Source organism: Sorex araneus, chromosome 5, assembly GCF_027595985.1.
Source record: "Sorex araneus isolate mSorAra2 chromosome 5, mSorAra2.pri, whole genome shotgun sequence".
In the NCBI taxonomy this organism is placed as follows: Eukaryota; Metazoa; Chordata; class Mammalia; order Eulipotyphla; family Soricidae; genus Sorex; species Sorex araneus.
The window spans coordinates 26,771,703-26,793,444 of NC_073306.1; the positions used below are offsets into that span (position 1 = coordinate 26,771,703).

At 51.8% G+C, this 21,742-nt stretch overlaps 1 protein-coding gene across 1 annotated transcript; it reads right to left on the reverse strand.

Moving 5' to 3' along the window:
- Positions 1–920: 920 nt before the first annotated feature.
- Positions 921–21,710, reverse strand: LOC101539678 (sodium/glucose cotransporter 4-like). The gene is made up of 14 exons (XM_055139665.1): positions 21,549–21,710; positions 20,128–20,199; positions 18,842–18,946; positions 18,416–18,580; positions 17,260–17,365; positions 16,506–16,586; positions 15,673–15,878; positions 15,407–15,542; positions 14,715–14,822; positions 13,410–13,560; positions 11,267–11,435; positions 6,705–6,920; positions 4,665–4,824; positions 921–1,126 (listed from the first exon to the last, which is right to left on the reverse strand). The coding sequence occupies exons 1-14, from the start codon at positions 21,708–21,710 to the stop codon at positions 921–923; spliced, it is 2,043 nt and encodes a 680-aa protein (XP_054995640.1).
- Between the last annotated feature and the right edge of the window lie 32 nt (positions 21,711–21,742).

Here is a 21,742-nt window from a genome sequence, read left to right on the forward strand (position 1 = left end):
GAAATTCACATCTTTGGGGAGAAAAAGCACAGAATAAAGTGGCTGGTGCTGTCACAGAAGCATCTCCAGAGAGTGGGAGCTGGGAGCAGACCTCGACCACGAGGAGCACCTTGTGAAGCTCCCTAGAAGAGGACTCCCCTAAGCCAGTTCTCTGTGCTTTCCAGGCCAGGTCGGTGCCTTGTAAGCCAAGCAAGAGGGAGACGGGGCCGGCTGCTGTGGCTCTGGGGCTGTCTGTGCGGCGGCTCTGCCTGTTAGCCCCAGCTCAGGCAACCTCACTCTGGCTTTCATGTCTCTCCTTCTTGTCCCTGAGTTTCTGGAGACTGGAGAGACTTCACACATGTTTACACAAGCAAGGAAGAAGAGGCAGGATTTGAGTAGCACCAAGGACATTCTCTCACCCAGAGTCCCTATCTGCCAAATGAAAGTCACTAGGGTTACATTCTACGTACTCTCATGGGCACTCCTGTGGGAATAGAAGAACCTCCTGGTGCGTCCCTGCTGAACAGGACTGGGACTTGGAGACAGAGCAGAAGGGAAGAGGGGTAGCAGGCTAAGAGCAAAGACACACTTTCACTTTTAATTTGCATTTTTGTGCTCCTTCTTGCAACCACAGCTAATATTTTCTGACCTCAACACACACACAAAGTCCCTGGACAGAGCCACAAGGGACAGAGCTCAGAGACTGTAGGTCAGGGAACAGACCGAATCAGAGGCACTAACATGAGTTCTGCTGCATAGAGCAGCCATTGTCCTCTCTCTCTTCCATGGCGTTCCTGTTTGCCCAGTGTGGGGACTTTCTGGGGGGGCTCCCACAGTCTCACCACTGTGGGTTGGGAGACCCAGCAAGGAGGAAGCACGTCTCTGTGGCCCTGAAGGCCAGAGCTGTCCTGAACCTGTGGGCAGGCTCCCAGGTTGGGGTGTCATGCGAAGTAGCCCCAGAGGAAGATGTTGATGGCCAGGAGGAGGACAGCTTGCAGGTTGCAGACTCTTCTCCAGAGCGGCTGCTCCTCAATGCTTGTCAGCTTCTGCTGTAGCGCTGCCTTCGCTGCTGGGCTCAGCGCCTGCTCAGTACTTGAGAATCCACAGAGCCAGCCCCAGAGCCGCTGGGTCCAGGACCTGTGCGGGGCTGGAGACAGATGGGCAGAAAGAAGAACCCAGGTTGAGTGGAGAAAGAGCAGTGAGAAGAGAGCAGCGGGGTGGGGCATAAGGGGCCCAGAAAGGAACGAGGTGCTTAGAAAGGGGAATAGGAGGGGATGCAGGGCTCAGGACCCTTGTGCTGAGCGGAGACAGTCTTTATGAGCCCTCACCCTGGATCCCGCCTGAATCTGTCCTCTAGAGGTGTATCTCTGCGGAGCTGAGGAACACAATGCTGCTCATCTCAATTCTGAACACATGCCCAGCTCACATCATGGGAAGGGGGGTACAGTTGGGCCAGGGTACCCTACAGAGAAGATCCAAGCTGGTGGCATGCACCCCATTCTTAGGCCTTCCTCCTTCACCTGACCAAGGCCATGTGCCAATCTCTCACTCTGCCTAGATCATGCCTGCCTAGATCAATGTCATGTAGCTATTCTCCAGAGAATACAGATTTGACAGTGCATTGAAGTGTTGGTGGTGGGCTAGAAAAGAGTGGGTAGGGTCCTTGCCTTGCATGCTGCTGGCCATGCTTTGATCCCTGATATTTCATATGGTTTCTTGAATGTGGTCAGGCATGATCCCTAAGCAGAGAGCTAGAGGTCAGCCCTGAGCATTGCCCCTGACCCCCCTGTCCCAGGTTGTGTTGAGCACAAGCTTGTGAGTGGGCTAAGGTAGCTATTCTGGGGTTCTATAGTGGATAGCATGACCAAGTAATATGAAATTTAAACAAAAGTTGATGTTTGACTCTCCCACCCCTTAGACAGAGAGCAGAGTAAAATAAAATGAGTATTAAAAAATCCCTCTAACTGGAAGTGGAACTGTTTGCTGTTTTAATGATTGGTAAGTTCCATGTCACTATGGAGTGTCAAATATGGAGGTGAGATGTGAGGCTCTTGGTCACAGCCCCCAGAGCTGCACCACAAACAACACTGCTGAGTCAGCTTTTTAAGGGTTGAACTAGCTTGGATAATTCAAGAAGCCAGTGGGCAGTTTTGGGGCAGGGTGTCTGGAGCCAAGCAGGCAGTGCTCAGGGGCTACTCCCAGATTTTGGAGGTCACTCCCAGCGGTGCTTGGGGGAAGCATGTGGTTTCACAGATAGAACCTGGATCTTCTGAGAGCAAAGCATGGGATTTGCCCAAGCTGGAGAAGACACATGGACTGACAAGTCAGTGGTACTATGATTAATGACTGAATATAAATCCACCCATGTTTTGAGTAATAGAATATGGCCATATACACTTTGGGGGGTATCTATTTTACTACATTAAAATTTATTCAACTTTCTATGTTGAGAGCTTCAAATTGTGTGTCCACTTTGCGTTTTAACCTGGAATCAACAGAGATTATCTTTGAGGGAGGGGCTTCTTCCACAGACCCTACTCCCTTGGCGGAAAGAGTTTGGGCCTCTCCCTGCCTCTCCCCACCTGTTCTCCTGTGGTTGAGGCAGGATTTCACTCACAGAAATCTTTCTGGTCCCAGTTGACCCATTGAACTAGACTTCTAGCAGCAGAAGTCCTGTAGGGAGCAGACTTTATTCTGCTTATAGAGGGACAAGCTCTGTTCCCAGCATATACAGTAAACCAGGGAGGGTTGCATGGTAGCTACCTTGTCACTGGGCTTTATCTTGGGCCCCACCCTGACTTGGGACAAACTGGGCCCTCCCTCTTCCCCTTTGGGGTCTCCTGCCCAGTTCTATCCTTGCTGTTTCCTCTTGCAGTAGCTGCGTTGTCTATAGAAAGCTTGTGATTTTTAGATTGCTGTTTCTGTATCCAGAAGTGTTTAGATCTGGTCCTTGATACAGTGAAGAGAGAAGCAATTATGATACCCCCAACATCCGGTGAATGGAGTACAACATTTGAAGCAGAGACAGGACTTACTACGACACAATGCGATGAATTGAGACCACAGATAAGGCTATAGAAGGAAACTGGTGCTTTGGTGGTGCTTTCTGAAGTGGCCCATGTAGCTTTTGACCTTGGAAATTTGTGATGTTGCAAACCCCATCATGGATGGTGTCTTATAATCAAGCATTGTTTTTTAATTGCTGCCAGTGGAGCAAGAAACACTATGTTTGGGACCCTTGGGTCTGGGAGCATATGATGTTAATCTGAGGAATGTCTCTCTCTCTCTCTCTCTCTCTCTCTCTCTCTCTCTCTCTCTCACTATCTCCCAGAACTCAAGGCCTCAAAAGGAGGGTTTCTCAGGCTCCAAGGAGGGCTCCTGGCACTTGTCAAAAGCAGTAAGCACGTGAGGTCCTGTTGCCAGCCAGGCTGGCCGAGCAGACATGCTTTCACAGTCTTGACTGGGTTCTTGTGGGAATTCCAAGCAGTTGTGCACCACCAGAGACAGAGGTTGAAGGGAAGATGCAGGAGGCCCTGCATCCAGTTCTGGGATACAGTCCAGTGTCAGGGAGCAGCTGCCAGTAGGTGGGTCCTTCTATTGCCAACTCTACTCCTTCCCAACTCCACCCAGTGCTAACTCTCCCTCTCACTAGGGCAGAACAGCAAATGTAGGACTTAAATGTCACTTATTTTCTACTCATAAGTGTGAGTCAAATTGAATTTGGGTTTGTGCTTTCAAACTTCTTTTAACTGTTTCATTTATGTTTTGGGGTAACACTTGGTGGTGCTCGGGCCGTACTTCTGGCTCTGTGCTCAGTGATCCCTTCTGGTGATCCTCAGAGATTATACATGGTGCTAGGGCTGACCCCATGAAACCCAAATGCCTTAAGCTGGACTATCTCAAAAATCCCAGATTTTAATTGCTTGACTTTTTGTTAAAATTTTCCATGAGAAATTTGTAGTTTGGGAAATTTTTATGTCTTTATGTGAATCTCAACATTATTTGATGTATTTAGTCACACTAGAGGAAGGTTAAAGCTGCAGTTTGTCTATAATTGAATTTTCAACTTTAGGCACAGTGTGGTCTTGGGGTGACTGAATGTGTCTATAATATTTCCAGCCAGCACTGGAGCCCAGGGCAGTGCTGGGAGGATGCCTGGAGGAGTAGTGGGCACTGCCAGTCCTGGCTGCTTGCACCGAGGATGGCTAAGTTCCTGTGTGGCTGGAACACCCTTTGATTTTCTGCCCAGATCTAGTCAACGAGACCACAGTGTGTGTGTGTGTGTGTGTGTGTGTGTGTACATGTGTATGGTGAAGAGGCTTCATGCTAGTGAATCTAGGAAGACCAAGGGGTCAGCCTTGGCTCAGGACCCTGCCCCCAATGCAGGTGGCAGCAGGGAAGTCTCTGCCTCATCCAAGTCCTGGGGTTCAGGATGAATGCACTTACCTCCTCATGGAGGTGCCTGTCCTTCCACCCACACTCCACCACGCTAATATCTTGGCTTCCGGATCTTACCTGTTTGTCTTCCTTCTCTATAGGTTAATTGGCTTGTGGGAAGGGAGGAAGGGAGATATCTGGGTGATGTGTCCCTCAGAGACTGTACTCCAGTAACCTCATGGGACTTTGAGGGACCCCACGGCAGGCAGTCTGCTGCTCCCACAGCTCTCTGATACCCCCCAGCCTACCTTGGGGCTGCTCAGGGTCCTGATTGGAGCTCTTGGCTGTTCTGCCCGGTGCAGGGAGCTCCCCAGGCGGCAGCTCTGAGGCCCCTGGGCTCTGCTCTGGAGTCTCCATTTCTCTCTCAGAGCAGGGGCAATTCCAGGTCCACCATGTTAAGCGAGCGAGCTGGAGGGAAAGAAAATCAAGTCCTGTCCTGTCTACTCATTGCCTTTGCCAACAAATGCTGCTCTGGGTCCCTGCATGCCCAGGGCACACACCAAATGGAAGGGGGCCAGGGGTGGAGGCCCAGCGCCCCTAGGCTCTGGGCCCTGCTCCATACCAGGCCTATGCTGGGCACACAGAGGCGCCATATTCCATGGATTCACTGCTAGGCTCATGCCTCAAACCTTACAGGCCCTGTAGGTAGGCTGCAAACTTCAAACCTGGGAAGAGGCTGTCAGTTCTGGGAGTGAGAGATTTCCCAGAAGGCTTCTGCCTGGGCCTGCGGCAGGAAGTCCCTGAGGAAATGGGGAAACGGGTGAGGAAGGGAGCAGGGAGCTACAGGGAGTAGGTTAGGCTGATGCAGGAAAGCAGTTCTTGGGGCCTTCAGGAGCTTGCCTTGGACCAAGAGGTGGTAATGAGCAGAGAGAGAGTAGGAGGAGCCATGGGTTTGGGAAAAGGCAGAGTGAGGAGTGTAAGGGGATGTCATCCACCATTATGTTGGGGAGCTTGAAACGTCGTAGAGTTATGAGTGGAGATTTACAGGTGACGAGAGCGAGTAGGTGTCCTATGATAGCCCCATGACTACCTCTTGCCTCTCCTTAAGTGGTTTGACAGAGAACAACATGGCAAATTCTTGGTTCCTACATATGGAGGGACTGTGATGCCTGAGCTCTGACCCTCTTCCCCTTCCCCTCCCCCTCTTTCCCTTCCAGCGAATTCCTTTTGTTAGGGGTCAAACCAGGTCCCCTGCCCTGCCTCCCCACTTGCTACAGACAACGTAGGGCCCTCTCCTGAAATAACCCCCACCATGCAATCTACTCTCTGGGGGCTCTGGGGAGACCATGCTGCTTTTTCACTCTGCAAACTCTGTTTCACCCACAGCCTGTGGACTGGTCTGGGAAACCAGGATCTGGGGGGCTTGAGGGTTAATACTTTGGGAGAGAGGCTTTACCTGGAGTAGAGAATTGAAGGGTCACCTATACGCAAGTGCTGGAGAGTTCACTCTAAGAGCTGAAGCACAGTCTTTGCATATACAAGGCCCCGAGTTTGATCTCTGGCACCACCTGGTCTCTGAACTCTGCTGGGTCAGACCACTGACCCTCAGACCTGCACAGCTGAGTCATCGTCCCTGGTCCCCTTATCACTGGTTGGGAGTGACCCCATTTTTCAACAGTTGGGCTAGTAGGAAACAGAGTGCATGGATTGAGGCGAGGTGTAAACGGAGCATAGGGCCCACAAGCCCAGAAGAGAGGCCTCAAGAACCAAGCCCACTGGTGCTTAGCCCTCAGCTTCTGGCCCGTGAGCACATTTCTATAGTTCAGCCCTCCTTCCCCGCCCACCCCCCCCCCCCAGTCTGTGGGTCTTTATCATGGAGCCCCCTTGCCATTTCTCTGGTCAGGCCTTGGCAACTGAAACCAAGGAACCCAGACTCTAAAGGAAGGGCCTGGGTCTGGGTCTGCAGCTGGATCCATGCATCTGGACAACTGTTATTCTCCCAGGTTGGGCCCAGAGGGACCCTGTCAGTGGCACTGCCTGGCTTCCAGGAGAGACCGTCTCCTCTGGGTTTGGCCCCCTCTTCACTCTCTTTGCTTTCTCTGGGTGCAGGCACCATGTGCTGGGATGTGCCTCAGCTCCAGGGGCCTGAGTGTCCCTACAGTCTGGCTCACAGAGTCCTTTGTAGAATCCTTTTCCAGCCAAATGACTCACTGCAGACTACGGGATTTGTACCAAGTTGGATGGAGCCCCTTGCTCACAGGGAGCTCTCAGAGGTCTCTCTCTCTCTGGAAGCCCACAGAGGCAGGAGACCCTTGGTAGGGTGGGCTAAGTCCCCACGTGTCACTTGCCTTTTCCTCGGGGATGGGGGGCGTGCAGAGGCTGACGGCCATGATGACGGCAGCAGTGAGCCCGCAGAGGAGCAGCGCGAAGTAGAGGTAGTGGACGTCCCTGAGCAGCGCCGGCCGCCCGTCGGCCTCCCCGCAGGCGGGGGCCTGGTACGCGAACTCCAGGATCAGGCGCACCAGCCCCACGGCCAGACCGAACAGGAGGCCCCAGAAGGCACCCTGTGGACAGAGGGGGACACACGCAGGACTGAGCACCAGGTGGGACCCCCTCCCTCCCCAGAAGCGGCTGCTCCGTCAGGGCCAGCGTCTGAGGCTGCGCCCTCTGCAGTTGCAGTGCAGGATGCGGAGTGAGGCTCACTGCAAGGCAGCGCGCACTAGGCTGGGATCTGGGCCCCATTCCAGAAAGAAGGAGCGAAGACGCAGCTTGTGGACTTGGGGTTTCCTCCCGGGCAACAGAGAAATGTAGAGGCCCCGAGCATGGCCCGTGGCTCTTCAGTTAGAACAGAAGGATTCTATCAATTATGGCCAAAGGAAAAGGCATGGAATGGTAAAGAAAAATAACTGCGGCCGCTCCGGAAAGAAGCCACGCCCACTTTAAGGCCACGCCCCCTAAGATGAGGACACGCCCCTAAGCAGCAGAGTGGGGATTGGTCAGGCTCCGATGGCGGCGGCCGAAAGGTGCCAGGCAGGGGCTTCAGGAGAAGCCCAGAGCCAAGGCGGGCAGGGGGCGGGGAGGGGGCTTCTCCGCGCTGAGGCAGGCTCTCCAAGGGATTGCCTGTTTACCTGCAGGATGGAGATTGGTCAGGATCCGACGGCGGCGTCGGGGACAAGACAAGGATGCCCACTCTCACCACTTCTCTTTAATATAGTATTGGAAGTATTAGCAATGGCCATCAGGCAAGAAAAAGATATTAAGGGGATTCAGATCGGAAAGGAAGAAATCAAGCTCTCACTATTCGCAGACGATATGATGCTATACCTAGAGAAACCTAAAAGCTCTAGTAAGAAACTCTTAGAAACAATTGACCTATACAGTAAAGTCGCAGGCTATAAAATCAATACCCAAAAGTCCATGGCCTTCCTATATGCAAACAATGAGACAGAGGAAAGGGACATGAAAAAAGCAATCCCATTCAAAATTGTGCCCCAGAAAATCAAATATCTTGGAATCAGCTTAACTAAAGAAGTAAAGGACCTCTACAAAGAAAACTATATAACTCTACTCCATGAAATAAAAGAGGACATGAGGAAATGGAAACATATCCCCTGCTCATGGATAGGGAGAATAAACATTGTCAAAATGGCAATACTCCCAAAAGCATTATACAGATTTAACGCGATCCCTATAGGGATACCCATGGCATTCTTCAAAGAAGCGGAGCAAGCAATCCTGAAATTTATATGGAACAATAAATGCCCACAGATAGCTAAAACAATTCTTGGGGAAAAGATGATGGGAGGCATCACCCTCCCCAACCTTAAACTCTACTACAAAGCGGTAACAATTAAAACAGCATGGTACTGGAACAAAGGCAGAGCTGCAGACCAATGGAACAGGGTGGAATATCCCCACACACAACCTCAAATGTATGATCATCTAATCTTTGATAAAGGAGCAAGAGATGTGAAGTGGAGCAAGGAAAGTCTCTTTAACAAATGGTGCTGGCACAACTGGACAATCACATGCAAAAAAATGGGCTTAGAACTCGACCTGACACCATGCACAAAAGTCAGATCAAAATGGATTAAAGACCTCAACATCAGACCACAAACCATAAGGTACATTGAAGACAAGGTCGGCAAAACTCTCCAGGATATTGAAGATAAAGGTATCTTCAAAGATGACACGGAACTAAGCAATCTAGTAAAAACAGAGATCAACAAATGGGACTACATTAAACTAAAAAGCTTCTGCACCGCAAAAGATACAGTGACCAGAATACAAAGACTATCTACAGAATGGGAAAGGATATTTACACAATACCCATCAGATAAGGGGTTGATATCAAGGGTATATAAAGCACTGGTTGAACTCTACAAGAAGAAAACATCCAACCCCATCAAAAAATGGGGCGAAGAAATGAACAGAAACTTTACCAAGGAAGAGATACGAATGGCCAAAAGGCACATGAAAAAGTGTTCTACATCACTAGTCTTCAGAGAGATGCAGATCAAAACAACCATGAGATACCACCTCACACCACAGAGACTAGCACACATCCAAAAGAACAAAAGCAACCGCTGTTGGAGAGGATGTGGGGAGAAAGGGACCCTTCTACACTGCTGGTGGGAATGCCGGCTAGTTCAGCCCTTTTGGAAAACAGTATGGACGATTCTCAAAAAACTAGAGGTTGAGCTCCCATTTGACCCAGCAATACCACTGCTGGGAATATATCCCAGAAAAGCCAAAAAGTATAGTCGAAGTGACATATGCACGTATATGTTCACCGCAGCACTGTTCACAATAGCCAGAATCTGGAAAAAACCCAAGTGCCCTAGAACAGATGACTGGTTGAAGAAACTCTGGTACATCTATACAATGGAATACTATGCAGCTGTTAGAAAAAATGAGGTCATGACGTTTGCATATAAGTGGATCAACATGGAAAGTATCATGCTAAGTGAAATGAGTCAGAAAGAGAGAGACAGACATAGAAAGATTGCACTCATCTGTGGAATATAGAATAATAGACTATAAGACTAACGCCCAAGAATAGAAGAAATAAGTACCAGGAGAATGTTTCCATGGCTTGGAGGCTGGTCTCTCATTCTGGGTAACTCAGGGAAGGGACCACCAAGTAAAATGTGGTTGGAGGTCATGTGGGGGAAGGGTGAGGCGGGTGGAATACAGACTAGAGACTGAACACAATGGCCACTCAACACCTCTATTGCAAACCACAACACCTAATCAGAGAGAGAAAACAAAAGGGAATTCCCTGCCATAGTGGCAGGGTGGGGTGGGGGGAGACGGGTCTGCGGAGGGGGGGAGGGATGTTGGGTTTACGGGTGGTGGAGAATGGGCACTGGTGAAGGGATGGGTTATTGAACTTTGTATGGGGGAAGCATGAGCACAAAAATGTATGGATCTGTAACTGTACCCTCACGATGACTCTCTAATTAAAAATAAACTAATAAAAAAAAAAAAGAACAGAAGGAGCTTGTGTAGGAAGCAGTGGGCTCTAGGACGCCCTCGGTGTTCAGTGAAGTCAGAAATCACAGCATTCCATTATTGCCTGTTGCTTCTCTTTTGCTTCTCCTCCCCCATCCCTAACCTTCCACTACCTTTCTTTTTCTTGGAACAAAAGAATAGCTCTTCCTCCCTAGAGCTTCTTCAGAGCATCATTTGACTCTAGTCTCTTGCTTCCAGTCTATAAGGGTTAGATGACTCGCATTTTTGAAAATGAGCTGCCGGTGCATGGTGTGTGTGTGTGTGGGGGGGGACGTGATTGTGGGGGGGGGGAATAGAAGCTAAAACAAAAGCTAGAGCTCAGGCTTTACAGCTGGAGCCCAGTTATGATTGCCAGGACTGCATGGTCCTCAAAGCACTAAGCCAGGAGAAACCCCCAAGCAACTACTGGGTGGGTACAAAAGCCAAATTTTCTTTTAAAACATGAGGGGAGATTGGATGCTCTTGATATCAAAGATTTCTGAAATAAGCAGGAATATCTGGCAGTTAGCTCTGCTGAGCATCCTGTTCTGGGTGGGGAGCTGACACCCCAGCCCCCGCCTGGTTTAGCTTCCCCAGGATTGGCGGTAGTGATTTTTCTGCTGTGCCCATGACATTTGCATGGCTCCTGTGGAGCCTGCACTAAGGTGTTTGTCCCTTAACTCCCCAATCCAGAGCCAGCACTGCGGTTGTCTTTTCTTGGTTCTCTGGGGAGTATTGGGTTGCTAGTCCTGGCCCCTGGGTCCTCTCAGGCTGGTGTCAGATTTCAGTTCTGTGCCTGGTAGCCCATAATGGTCCACTGAGCACTGCCAGGAGAGATTCTTGAGTGCAGAGCTAGGAGTAAGCCTTGAGCAGGTAACCTCAATATTCACTCTTGGTTTCACTCTCATCACTGCTGCCCACTTAGAGTGTGAGAAATGGATAGACCCCAGAAAACTCTCATTTCCATCTATGATTTCACACCCTGTTATTCCTGCTAAGAAAGCTCGTCCCATCATCACTGGTGCTTTGGGCTCAGCTCAAATTTTTGTCCTTGAAGGCTTCCCTGATTTTTTCTAGCTGCCTCAGGGAAAAGTGCTCCTAGCCCTTACTCAGAGCAGCTATTAGAAGTTACTCTAATTGCTATTGATTCACCTCTCCCCCCACACCCCGATAGCTTATGGATGGCTACTTAAGGTGAAGCTTGTAAACCCTGGCATGCAAACCACGGCATTCAAACAGCATGCTCACAGCCACTCTGGTGGGAATCAACCACGAAGGCTGAAGAAAATTAGGAATCTAATCCAGGTGCTATAGATGGGGACCTGAGTTGGTGGCAGATTTTCCCCAGGTCACAAAAAGCAGGTCATGGACTTGCCCCTCTGGTGTGTGTAGGAGGCAGGGGTGAGGCTTTACTCACAGGCTCTGTGACTCTTTTGCAGAATATGGCCAGCAGGAAGAGGGCAGTAATGGGTGGGGCCAAGTAGCTGGTGACTGACTGGATGTAGTCGAAGAGCTGGCCGCTGTTGGAGCTCTGGATGATGGGGATCCAAAGGATGCTGATGATCACCAGGAAGACCACAAATACTCTGCCGGGAGAACACAGGGCACTGTGAGGGGTCTGGGGAAGGGAACCGGGGAGAGACGAGAGGTGGGATCCATGGTTGCTGAGTCTAAGAAAGTTAGACAGTAGGATCTCAAAGAAATTCAGACTCATAAAGTCTCAGATAGTAGAACTACTAGATCCTAAATAGATACTAGAATATAATTAAATATTAGAATTCCAGAAATTTGGCTTTTGGCTTTTTGACTTTCAGGGCATGTAGCCTGAGTGGCTGTCAGGAAGAATCTGTCCTCTTCTCTCACCAACTTCCCCAGGAAACGGCCTCTGGCCTGAGTTTGGCCTGTGCAGGGAAGCCCTTACCCAGGACAGCTCCAACCTCCAGACTCTTCTCCCTTCTATGTTGTTCCAGCTTTAACCCTCTCTCCTTTATCCTGAATTTTCACAGAGCAAGGTAAACTTTCTGACAGTCCTTAACTGATCCTGGCTCAGGGACAAGTACTCAGATCCCTGGGCCCACACGCACTCAATCTCTTTTTCTCTGTCTCCACTCTCTCTCTCTTTATCTCTCTGTGTCTCTCTCTCCTTTTATTCATTGTCAGTTGTCATGCACAGTTGAAAAAAAAATTTTCCTGGATGTGTTATGTTCAATAATACTGATGACCAGGTGATAGCATCCAAACACCACTAATTGATGAAAACAGTTAAGTGTCTAAACAGTTAAAAGGAACTTTCTATTAATTATCTCTGCACAACCCTTTCTCCTTGTGCTCTGTCCTATTTTATCTTCAGTCCCCACTAGAGCAGCAGTTACCCATGGATCCCCTCTGCCACTTATCTCTCCCCTCTAGTCAGTCTCTCCCGTAAGTCTGGCACAGATGAGCAGGCAGCAGGAATTCAGTCAGCAGCCCCAGGCAGAATGCACTCACATTGATGGAAGGCACAGTGAGTGCAGGGGCAGAGGAAAGGAGGTTAAACATGCTAGTCCAGAAGCCTGAAAAATAGAGTTGGAATTATGAAGCAAAGATTCCAGAAAGGGACCTTAACCTACACTCCAAAATGCACAGCCTCTGTAGAAAAAGCCAAATCACTGGCCGAGGGCTGGAGAGATACTACAGTGGGTAGGGTGCTTGCCTGGCATGCGGCCGACCTGGGTTTGATGCCTGGTAGCCCAGATGGTCCCCTGAGCACTGCCAGAAGTGATTCTTGAGTGCAGAGCTAGGAGCAAGCCCTGACCACAGCCAGATGTGGCTCCCCGAAAATAAAATAAAAATTATAGGCCAAGCTATAACTTAAAAAAAAATGAAAGAGGTGTTTTTTTCTGGAGATGCTGGAATTGGGGGTGGGTATGTGGTGCTGGAGATCAAATTCACAACCTGTACACGCTAGACGGGTGTTCTGTCACACCTGATATCTCCCAGCATCAACAAGTTACACTTTGAAAAGCATAAAACAAGCCCAGGATATAAAGTTTAAATCCTTTAACTCCGTGTTCAAGGCTCTGCGTCTTTTGTAGTCTTTTTCTTCCTAGGAAGGGCTTCAGTAAGGCAGATCTCACCAAAAAATGATCCACATTTCTCTGCCTATCCCAAATTATGTGCATCCTCTGCAAGAGCCATGATAGGCGTCCGTGGGTCCTGATGCCAAGGTCACATGCATGATGGGTGTTCAGGGTAGGCTGGAGGAAATAAGGAGCCTTCCAGCTCTCCTGGTCTGTGGGCTCCTAGAGGGGCGTGGCCAAGAGTTTCCAAAGGGCGTGGCTTTTCCTGGCGTGGTCATGCCCACTTGGACTTCCCACCTTCCTTTCATTACAGCCTTTGTCAGCTCCTAGTTCCTCTGAAGGTTCACCTGGCCACTTCCCACCCGGGGGAGCAGTGGGACTCAGAGAAGGGACCTAGCTGTGGACTGTTGACCTTGGGCCCCCGGGGCTCTGCTGGCCTGCAGGGTCCCAGGGCAGGGGCCACTATCTTCAAAGAGGGTGGAGGAAGGATGGGCCGCGCACCTGCCCACCACCATGAGCTCCCGCTCTGTCGCCTTCCTGCGGAAGCGCTGCCACACGTCGATGATGAACAAGGTGCTGCTGCTGTTGAAGATGGAAGTGAGCGAGCTCATGAGGGCAGCCATGATGACGGCGATCATCAGGCCCCGCAGACCTGGGGAGACAGGAGGTGCTGCGGGGGCCGCTCCCAGGGGCACGGGAGGGTGTGGCATGGAGAGAGAATCCCACCGGGCAGGGCCTGGAGACAAGGCGGTCTGTCAGGTACTCTGCAGCCTTGACATCTCGGTCTGGGTGTCAAAGCTTGGATTTCCCCGGTCCATGGGACCGGGGGCAGTGGAGGGTGGGGGAGTGGTTTTAAGAATGGAATATCTCCCCACCTTGAGGATACCTACACCCCAGCATTCAGGACAACTTGATTCACAATAGCCCAGATCAGAAAGAAATATCAGTGCTCAGCTGTGAGTGGACAAAGGAAATAAGATGATATAGAGACTATGGAAAGTGAATTTGCCACTAAAATAAACCTGAGTTGCCATATGCAACATACATGGACCTCCAGGGCATTGTGTTATAGGACATAAAGCAGAAAAAGAAAATTATATATGTGTGCATACCTTTTAGCACATTTAATGTGAAATATAAACCAAAAGCACAGGAACTAAGTTCATAGTTAGAGAGTCAAGAGGGTAGAATTGTGGTCACTTGCTTTGGGGGTGCAGCAGTGGGTTGGGGGAACAGGTGATGAGGGTTAATTACCACAAATCTCCAGTTGAAAAAATAAAGAAACCCTGCATGTATGATGTATAGCCCAGGCCTTTGTACATGGAGCGCCCCCAGACCCTCCTCTTATAATCCCAGGGTGCCTCCTTTCCTCTGGAGAAGTCCTGACCCTCCCCTGTCCTGGCTGGATCAAGAACCTCTGAGGGCTTCCTCAGCCATTCATCCCATGCTCCATCACTGAGCCCCCAGTTGGGATGCCCTGGGCTGTGTAGAGCTGAGTGTAAGGGTCCGGGTGGGAGCTCCTGTGGTTCCCTGAATCTCCAGGACAGAGCAGGGCACAGAGTGGCTCTAGCAGACACTTGTACTGAGTGCGTGTGTGTGTGTGTGTGTGTGTGTATGTGTGTGTGTACATCCATGTTTAGGTGTATATGTGCGTCCATGCTTAGAGGGTATGTGTGTGTGTGTGTGTGTGTATTGGGAAGCTGAAGGTTTCTAGTCCCCCTGTGAATCTGTGTTCAAACTCTGCAGACAGTGAGGATGTGGAGGTAGGTAGGCATGAAGGTCAACCCACAGGTAAGGAGGACTCACCCACGGGCATGAGCGCCATGACCAGCTTGGGATAGGCGATGTTGGAGCACCCCACACGGGCCCCACAGATTCTCTGGCAGATGTCCGGGTCCACACAGCCCACCTCATCTGCAGGAAGAGCAATAGCAGGAGAGGGTAAGTGGGTGCTCAGCCCTGTTTCCCTAGGACCCACAGAGACAGCTCACTGTCCCTCTGTCAGAGGTAACACCCAAAGATTGGTGAGTCCCCGTACAAAAGTTTGCTTCTGAGATATTTCTGGTCTCTATGAGCTTCGAAGCCTGCTAGGAAGCTTTGATCAAAGGCAACTACCGGGAAGCCCTGAGAGGTTAGAACTATACTTCTCACCTTTTTCCTTCCTTCCTTCCTTCCTTCCTTCCTTCCTTCCTTCCTTCCTTCCTTCCTTCCTTCCTTCCTTCCTTCCTTCCTTCCTTCCTTCCTTCCTTCCTTCCTTCCTTCCTTCCTTCCTTCCTTCCTTCCTTCCTTCCTTCCTTCCTTCCTTCCTTCTTCCTGTGTCCCCCTTCCCGTGGGCTGCCTCCTACCCTGTGCAATCACCCCCATGGATGAGGTTTCCACCTGTGTTCCCCTTGGAAATCTTGGGGGCCTCAATTGTACTTAAATCACTTCACACAATATTTTTAAGGGAAATTGTGCTATCCTGAGTGACACATCATGAGAATGAGCAAAGATCTTACCAGGGTACAGGGCACGGCTGATCATACCAGGCATGACAATGAAGAACATGGGCAGCATCTTTAGGTAGCCTGCCAGCACAGAGCCTCCCTTGGCGTGGGACAGATTCTTGGCTGAGAGAGACCTCTGAACAATGACCTGCAAAGGTGGCACAGAGGAGTGGGTGCTTGGGCAGTCCCGACCATCCCACTGTTGCACCTCCAGAAGCCCATTTCCCATGGGCATCCCCCATTCCTGATGGGCCCAGCCAGTCCCATAAGGGCATCACCTGGTCTGTGCACCAGTACCAGGTGGCCAGCACTGAGAGCCCAAAAATGAGGCCTGGCCAAGGGATGTCCCCGGTCACAGGGTCCCGGAATATGTGGAAGGCGTCGGGCCGGGGGAGGTGACAGGTAGTGTTGGGGACGGTGACGTTGGGGATGGCTTGACTGTACCGTTGCTCTAGGCCTGGGTACCAGCCCACCTCCTGGAAGCCTGCGGGTGAGAGAGCACAGAGAGTGTGGGTATCGAAGACCCCAGACCCCAGGGGCCTGTCATATGCACCCCAACACATGCACATTCACAACATTCACATACAGAGAAAGAGAGGAGAGAGAGAGAGAGAGAGAGAGAGAGAGAGAGAGAGAGAGAGAGAGAGAGAGAGAGAGGAGAGAGAGGGAGAGAGAGAGAGAGAGAGAGAGAGAGAGAGAGAGAGAGAGAGAGAGTAGAGAGTCTCAGGTCCCAGACCTGGGAAATATTATGTGATTGAGAGAATATAGCTTCAGCTATGGGACCCTTAAGATGGAGGAGACAGACTACTGCTTCTTGGAGGCTGAGGAAATATGTGTGTGTGTGTGTCTTTGTGTGTGTGTGTGTGTGTGTGTGTGTGTAAAACCTGGAGGGGTGTGCGCATGTGGAGGGGGCATGCAGAGGAGAGCTTGGAAAGAGTGTGAGCATTTCCCAGAAGGGGTGTATGCATATATGTGTGTATGTGGGAGAGGGGTGGGGATCAGGCACATGGCTCCATATTCTGGAAAGTTCTATCAAACCATGGTTGTGACAACCAAAGACAGACTGGAGAGGAACATAGGGGTGTGGGCAGGTGTCCCCAGGCCTCCTTACCCAGAAACATGAGCACCAGGGCTCCCCCCACCATGATCACCGTCTGCAGAGTGTCTGTGTAGATCACAGCCGTGAGGCCCCCTGGGACAGAGAAGAGGGCTTGTCAGCCCATAACATGGGACTGTCTCTGGCGTGGGAGCTGCCCTGACCACACGGATACACCAGACCAGACCCAGGGCCTCTTAGTCCCTGAGCTCCAGCCACTGCCTGTCCCCTGTGCCAACTTTTTGCCATGTCGTAGACACATGTGGGGAATGAGAGTGGGCAGAGTGAAATTTTTTCCGTCTCTGTGGCCTTCGGTACCACCTCTGGGCACCCTACATTGTGGCTTCCTGGCTGGCAATGTCTCATTTGTGAGCCTGGCTGGGATTTAGCTGCACCAGGTCACTCCCCCTCCCTTCCTGTCCCTCTATGTGGGCACAAGCCCTGGCTACTCCCTCAGGGACCCAGATACTAAAGGGTCCTATGAGAGCAGATGCAGTGACCACAGTTCAGGACACGGTCCAGTGACCCTCTGTGCACATCTCACGCCTCTCTTCCCTCTCACTAATTCCAACACTTTCCCCCTGTTCTCTTGACCTCCTTCATTCTTGCCTCCTGGTTTCTTCTGCCTCAGGCTCTCAGGCAATGTTTTTCCTGCTCTCTTTCACCCCTCGGTCAGCTTTGTTTATGGACATCTGTCTTCCCCAGCCCCTCCTCTGGTCCCCCATGGTGCCTGCCCCAACTCTGCTCCTCATGTGGCCTGTTCCCTTACCTGCGATGGTATAAACGGCTGTCACCACCAGTAGGACCACGGTGGACAGGTAGAGGTTCCAGCCCAAGGCCATCTGGATGAAGACGGCTCCCGAGAAGATATCAGTCTGCAGAGAGCCAGGCCAGGAGTCCCAGTGACCCGAAGGCCTCAGGATGGCCACTGAGCCAGCGGGGCCACATACTGTCAGCCCTCATTCTGCATGGAGAGACCTGAGCCCCTGCTGAGTAGTGTGGGTTCACTTGTTAGGACCCCAGAGCCATTCACCTCTGCAGATCCCAGTAGTCGCCTATCCCTATAGATCTCCTGAGTCACTCTTTAAACCCCCAAAGCCAACCACCCCCCACCCTTAAAGGTCTCTGGAGTTCTGCATGGATTTGTGGGCTGAGACTCTTGCCTGGTAGCACTGAGCCATGGCCTCGAAGGCAATGGGGAGATAGCAAAGTGGCAGGCAGAGGAAGCTGGGCTAGAGGAGAGGCATCTGGGAGAGGAGTAGTGCCCCAGACCGTCCCCCACAGCACCACTCCTCAGCCTCTGCAGTGTCCTGCAGCAGAGTTGGTGGGGCTGAAGCTCCAGGGCAGAAGCCCAGTTTTGAGAGAATCTTAAGTCTCAGTCTCTGAGAATAGGAGAACACAGCCCTCACCCAACTCCTGGCACTGTTTCTGGTCACTGGTGGGATAGGAGGCTGCAGACTCACCATTTTTGTTTCTCTAGGATACACTTGTGACACCCTCTGCCACTTGTCAGAAGACCTTTTATGGGGAACCCTGTGACCAACAGGAGGCCTGACTGTAGGAGACCCAAACCTCCCTGTCACAAGGAGCTGAGACGCAGATCCTTGGTCCAGTCAGCATTTAGAACGATGGAGAAAAAAAGGGACTTTGGAATGGTGATATTCTAGGTCACTCATGCATGGGGCAGATGGAAAAGCAAATGAATGAATAAATGAATGAATGAATGAATGAACTCTAGGCTATGGGTTCTTTGAGTGGAGAGACTGTCATTCACCCCACCAACACTTATCATTCTGTTCTGACCACCCCACTGTGGAGGGGCAGCAGGCATCAAAGGTGAGAATGTGGGTTCATCCTCCTTTTCTCCTTTGTCCTTCCCTCCTGCCTCCCTTCCGAGAGACAGCCATGGCGGCCCGGGCACTCACTGAGATCTTGGTGAAGATGTAGAGGATGAGAGACAGGACAGACATGTACACCTGGATCCTTTGGCCCCCAAACCTCTTCTTTAGGTACTGCGGCATCGTGACCACTCCCGCTGCAATGTACACGGGGACGAAGACCCAGCCAAGGGCCAGAAGCATCCAGGTTGCCTGGAGAGTGGGGAGAAGGAAGATGAGCCCCCGGAGGCACTGCTCTGTGCTGAGGGAGAGCCTGAGGAGGGAGCGGCACGCCCTGAACTCCTCCTAGGACCGGCTGAGTCCCTCTGCTCCGGGGCCTTGGTGTTCCCATCTGTGAAGTGGCTCCTCCAAACACCTTGCAGCCTCCCCAGTACACTGACCCTCCAGTGCTGAGACCATGAAGGGGTGTGGTGGGGAGGGTCTGAGCCCCACCCCTCTCCTGAGAGTCCTTACGTTCCACTCGAAGCCTCCCACAGCAAGACCTCCGGCAGCGCCGGTCCCAGCCAGGCCCATGAACAAGCCGCTGCCCACATCACTGGACATCAGAGATGCTCCGATCTGCAAATCACAGTGGGGTCAAAGGTCAGGTTCACTTTGATCTTTATCCATCAGGAATCATGACCATGAACTTCAGATTCCCGGAAGGAGGCAGAGAGAGCAGAAAGTAGATTCTGGAAACGTGCCATCAGAGGCAGTTGAGGGACAACGAGGAAAGGACAAGCCTGACACTGGCTGTATGAAGGGCACTGTTAGAGACATTTCACATGCTCTCCACATGCCCACGGGCGAAGGAGGGGTGATCTTGGAGATAGACCAGGAAGGAATCAGCAAAGCAAAGTCTCTGGTGATGTGAGTGAAGGCAAAGTGGAGGTGCAGAAGCAGCTCATGCCTGCAGGAGGAAGCTCTGCAGACACCGTCTACCCAAGGGCCTCCAAAGAGAAGGGAGTTGGGGGTCAGCAGAGGCCCTCAAAGAGGGTGTGGGGGGAGGCCCTGGACCCTCTGATTCCCAAAGGTCCAGTTCAAGGGCAGCAGAGAGAGGACTGAAGAACTGAGAAATTCCCAGCATAGTTAATTTTTCTTTGAATTAAACCCGGGTCGGCTGCATGCGAGGCAAATGCCCTAACCGCTGTACTATATCTCCAGTCCCTAAGTTAATTTTTCTTCAGGAGCTCAGTCCACTCCTGCCAGGTATACATGCAATTAGCTGGGCCATCTTTAGCTGACTCCTCACCAGGCCCCTAGGCAGGGATCGACCGGCTCCCTCCCTCCATCCCAGTTCAGGAGGAGGGAGTTTGGAGATCCAAGTGGGGGAGAGATGGGAGAGAGTGGGGGTGACATAGGTCTCAGGATGGGCTTCTTGAGGTTATTGGGGGTTTTGCGTGGATGATTTCACTCCTTCTGTTGCTCTTCAGAGCTGAGTCTGGGCCACCTCCTGAGAAACCATAACGCTCCCTTTTCCCTCAGTGCTCCAGAACCTTGGCTCCCTTCCCCCTTGACATGTATGCTCAGCTCAAGTCTGGGCTGCTCTAGAGGGGCATCTCGACTTCCACAAGTCCATGTCTCCCAGTGCCTGCATATGGACATGCCCAGTGGACACTTGGCCGAAGTGTGCATGAAGAGGAGCTCTCAGGAGATGGCCTTTGGGGTGTATCCAGAGCCAGGAAACCCACATAGGAGCTTGTCCCTGCAAGAGGAGACTAGACAGACAGTCAGAGGAGAGAGGGGGAAGGTGGACTCACCGGCCACCAGCTCATGGACCTTCCTGCAAGGAAGTAGCCATCGATGGTCCCTTGGCTTGCACGAAAGGAAGACTGGAAAGGAAATAACAAGGGATGTGGGTTTCCAGACTCTTCCAGCCTCTGGCCCCCACAAAGAGCCCCAGTTCTTGGACACAGCACAGGTTGTAGCCAAGCTACTAATTCCGGGGTCGTGGGTATGTCTGGCTAACAAGCCCACCTCCCCGGCCCCAGCCTCCCGGAAAGGACTGTGACTGTGGGGAACAGCTATCATCACATGCTCAGTCCCCTCACCTTTCTGGCCTTTCAACTCTCCCGAGAGCGAGAGTATACCACACAACCTTTCTCTAGGGGAAGAGAGAGGGGCAGGGCAGTGTGTGAGGAAACAGGAGCTATGGGCCCTGGTTAAAGAAAGAGGCCTCTGGTGGGCTCTGCACACAGAGGTGCCCACAGGAGAGACGGGCCAGGCAGGTGGACGCTTTGGGCCCCAAGGGGTGCAGCTGGCAGGGAGCGGCAGTGAGAGCTGGAGTCGGTGCCTGTGAACTGCTCCTCATCATGTCCTAGGGGAGGCCTGCTGAGCAGCGGATATCAGGTTGCAGGTGAGGGACCTGGACGAAGAAGCAGCTTGTCCAGTCTCCAGGGAGCTGAGTCCTGAGTGCTCGGCACCCACATCCTCCTCAGATCAGCAATGGAAGGCAGGGCTCTTCACCCCACTTTACAGATGAGGAAACTGAGGCCAAGATGTTTTCCAGGTATGCGCCAGCTTAGTAAGCTCCTGGTGGGCCTGGAACCAGCAGCTGGCCCAGCCCACAGCAGAGTCTAAAGTGCTGGTGGGCAGTGGAACGTGGCTGTGATAAGAGCTGGCGCCACACCAGCTGGTGCCTGGGTGAGTCATATTGTGGCTTTATCAGGACTACTGTGGTGCTGTCCCTGGCTGTTCAGGCTGGCTAAGACACGGGGTGCATAGAGAGGCTATGCAGCTCTATCCCTGGGGTTGGGGTCTGAGCTCAGGCTTCCTTGAACTCACCATGTAGCCCCGTTTCATGGTTCATGCCACCAGCTCCCAGAACAGAGAAGGCAGAACTTTGGGTCCACCTGGCTCCTCCCTGTCAGCCCGGAGCCCTGGCAACTGTGGGAAGCTCTGCCCTTCGGCTGGGAGTCTAGTGTGAGAAGGGCTAGCTGGGCACCATTGTCTTGGGTATCTCAGCTGGAGGAGAGGCAGAAATGAAGCATCAGGCACCCCTGCCTATGCCTGCCTCGCTGTGTGACCTCGGGGGAGCCACAGTCCTCTCTGGGCCTCAATGTGAAAGGAGGGCTAGAGGGGAGCGTGCCCGAAGCTGCTATCACCTCTGCCTGGGCCCTGATATGCTATCCCCACTTCACAACCTGCCTCCCGTGTCAGCCTCAACCATGGTCAGACTCACCCAGATCCCCACGATGATGACAAAGACAAAGTAGACGACCAGAACCACGAAGTCATAGGTGTGCAGGCTGACTCCAGAGGCCAGCGCTGATTGTGGCGGCTCCACGTTCCCCATGCCATCTCCTGAAGTGCCCGGTTCCATTACTGACAGCTCTGCTCTCATCTACCAGAGCCGGTCAAGTCGGCTGAACTTTG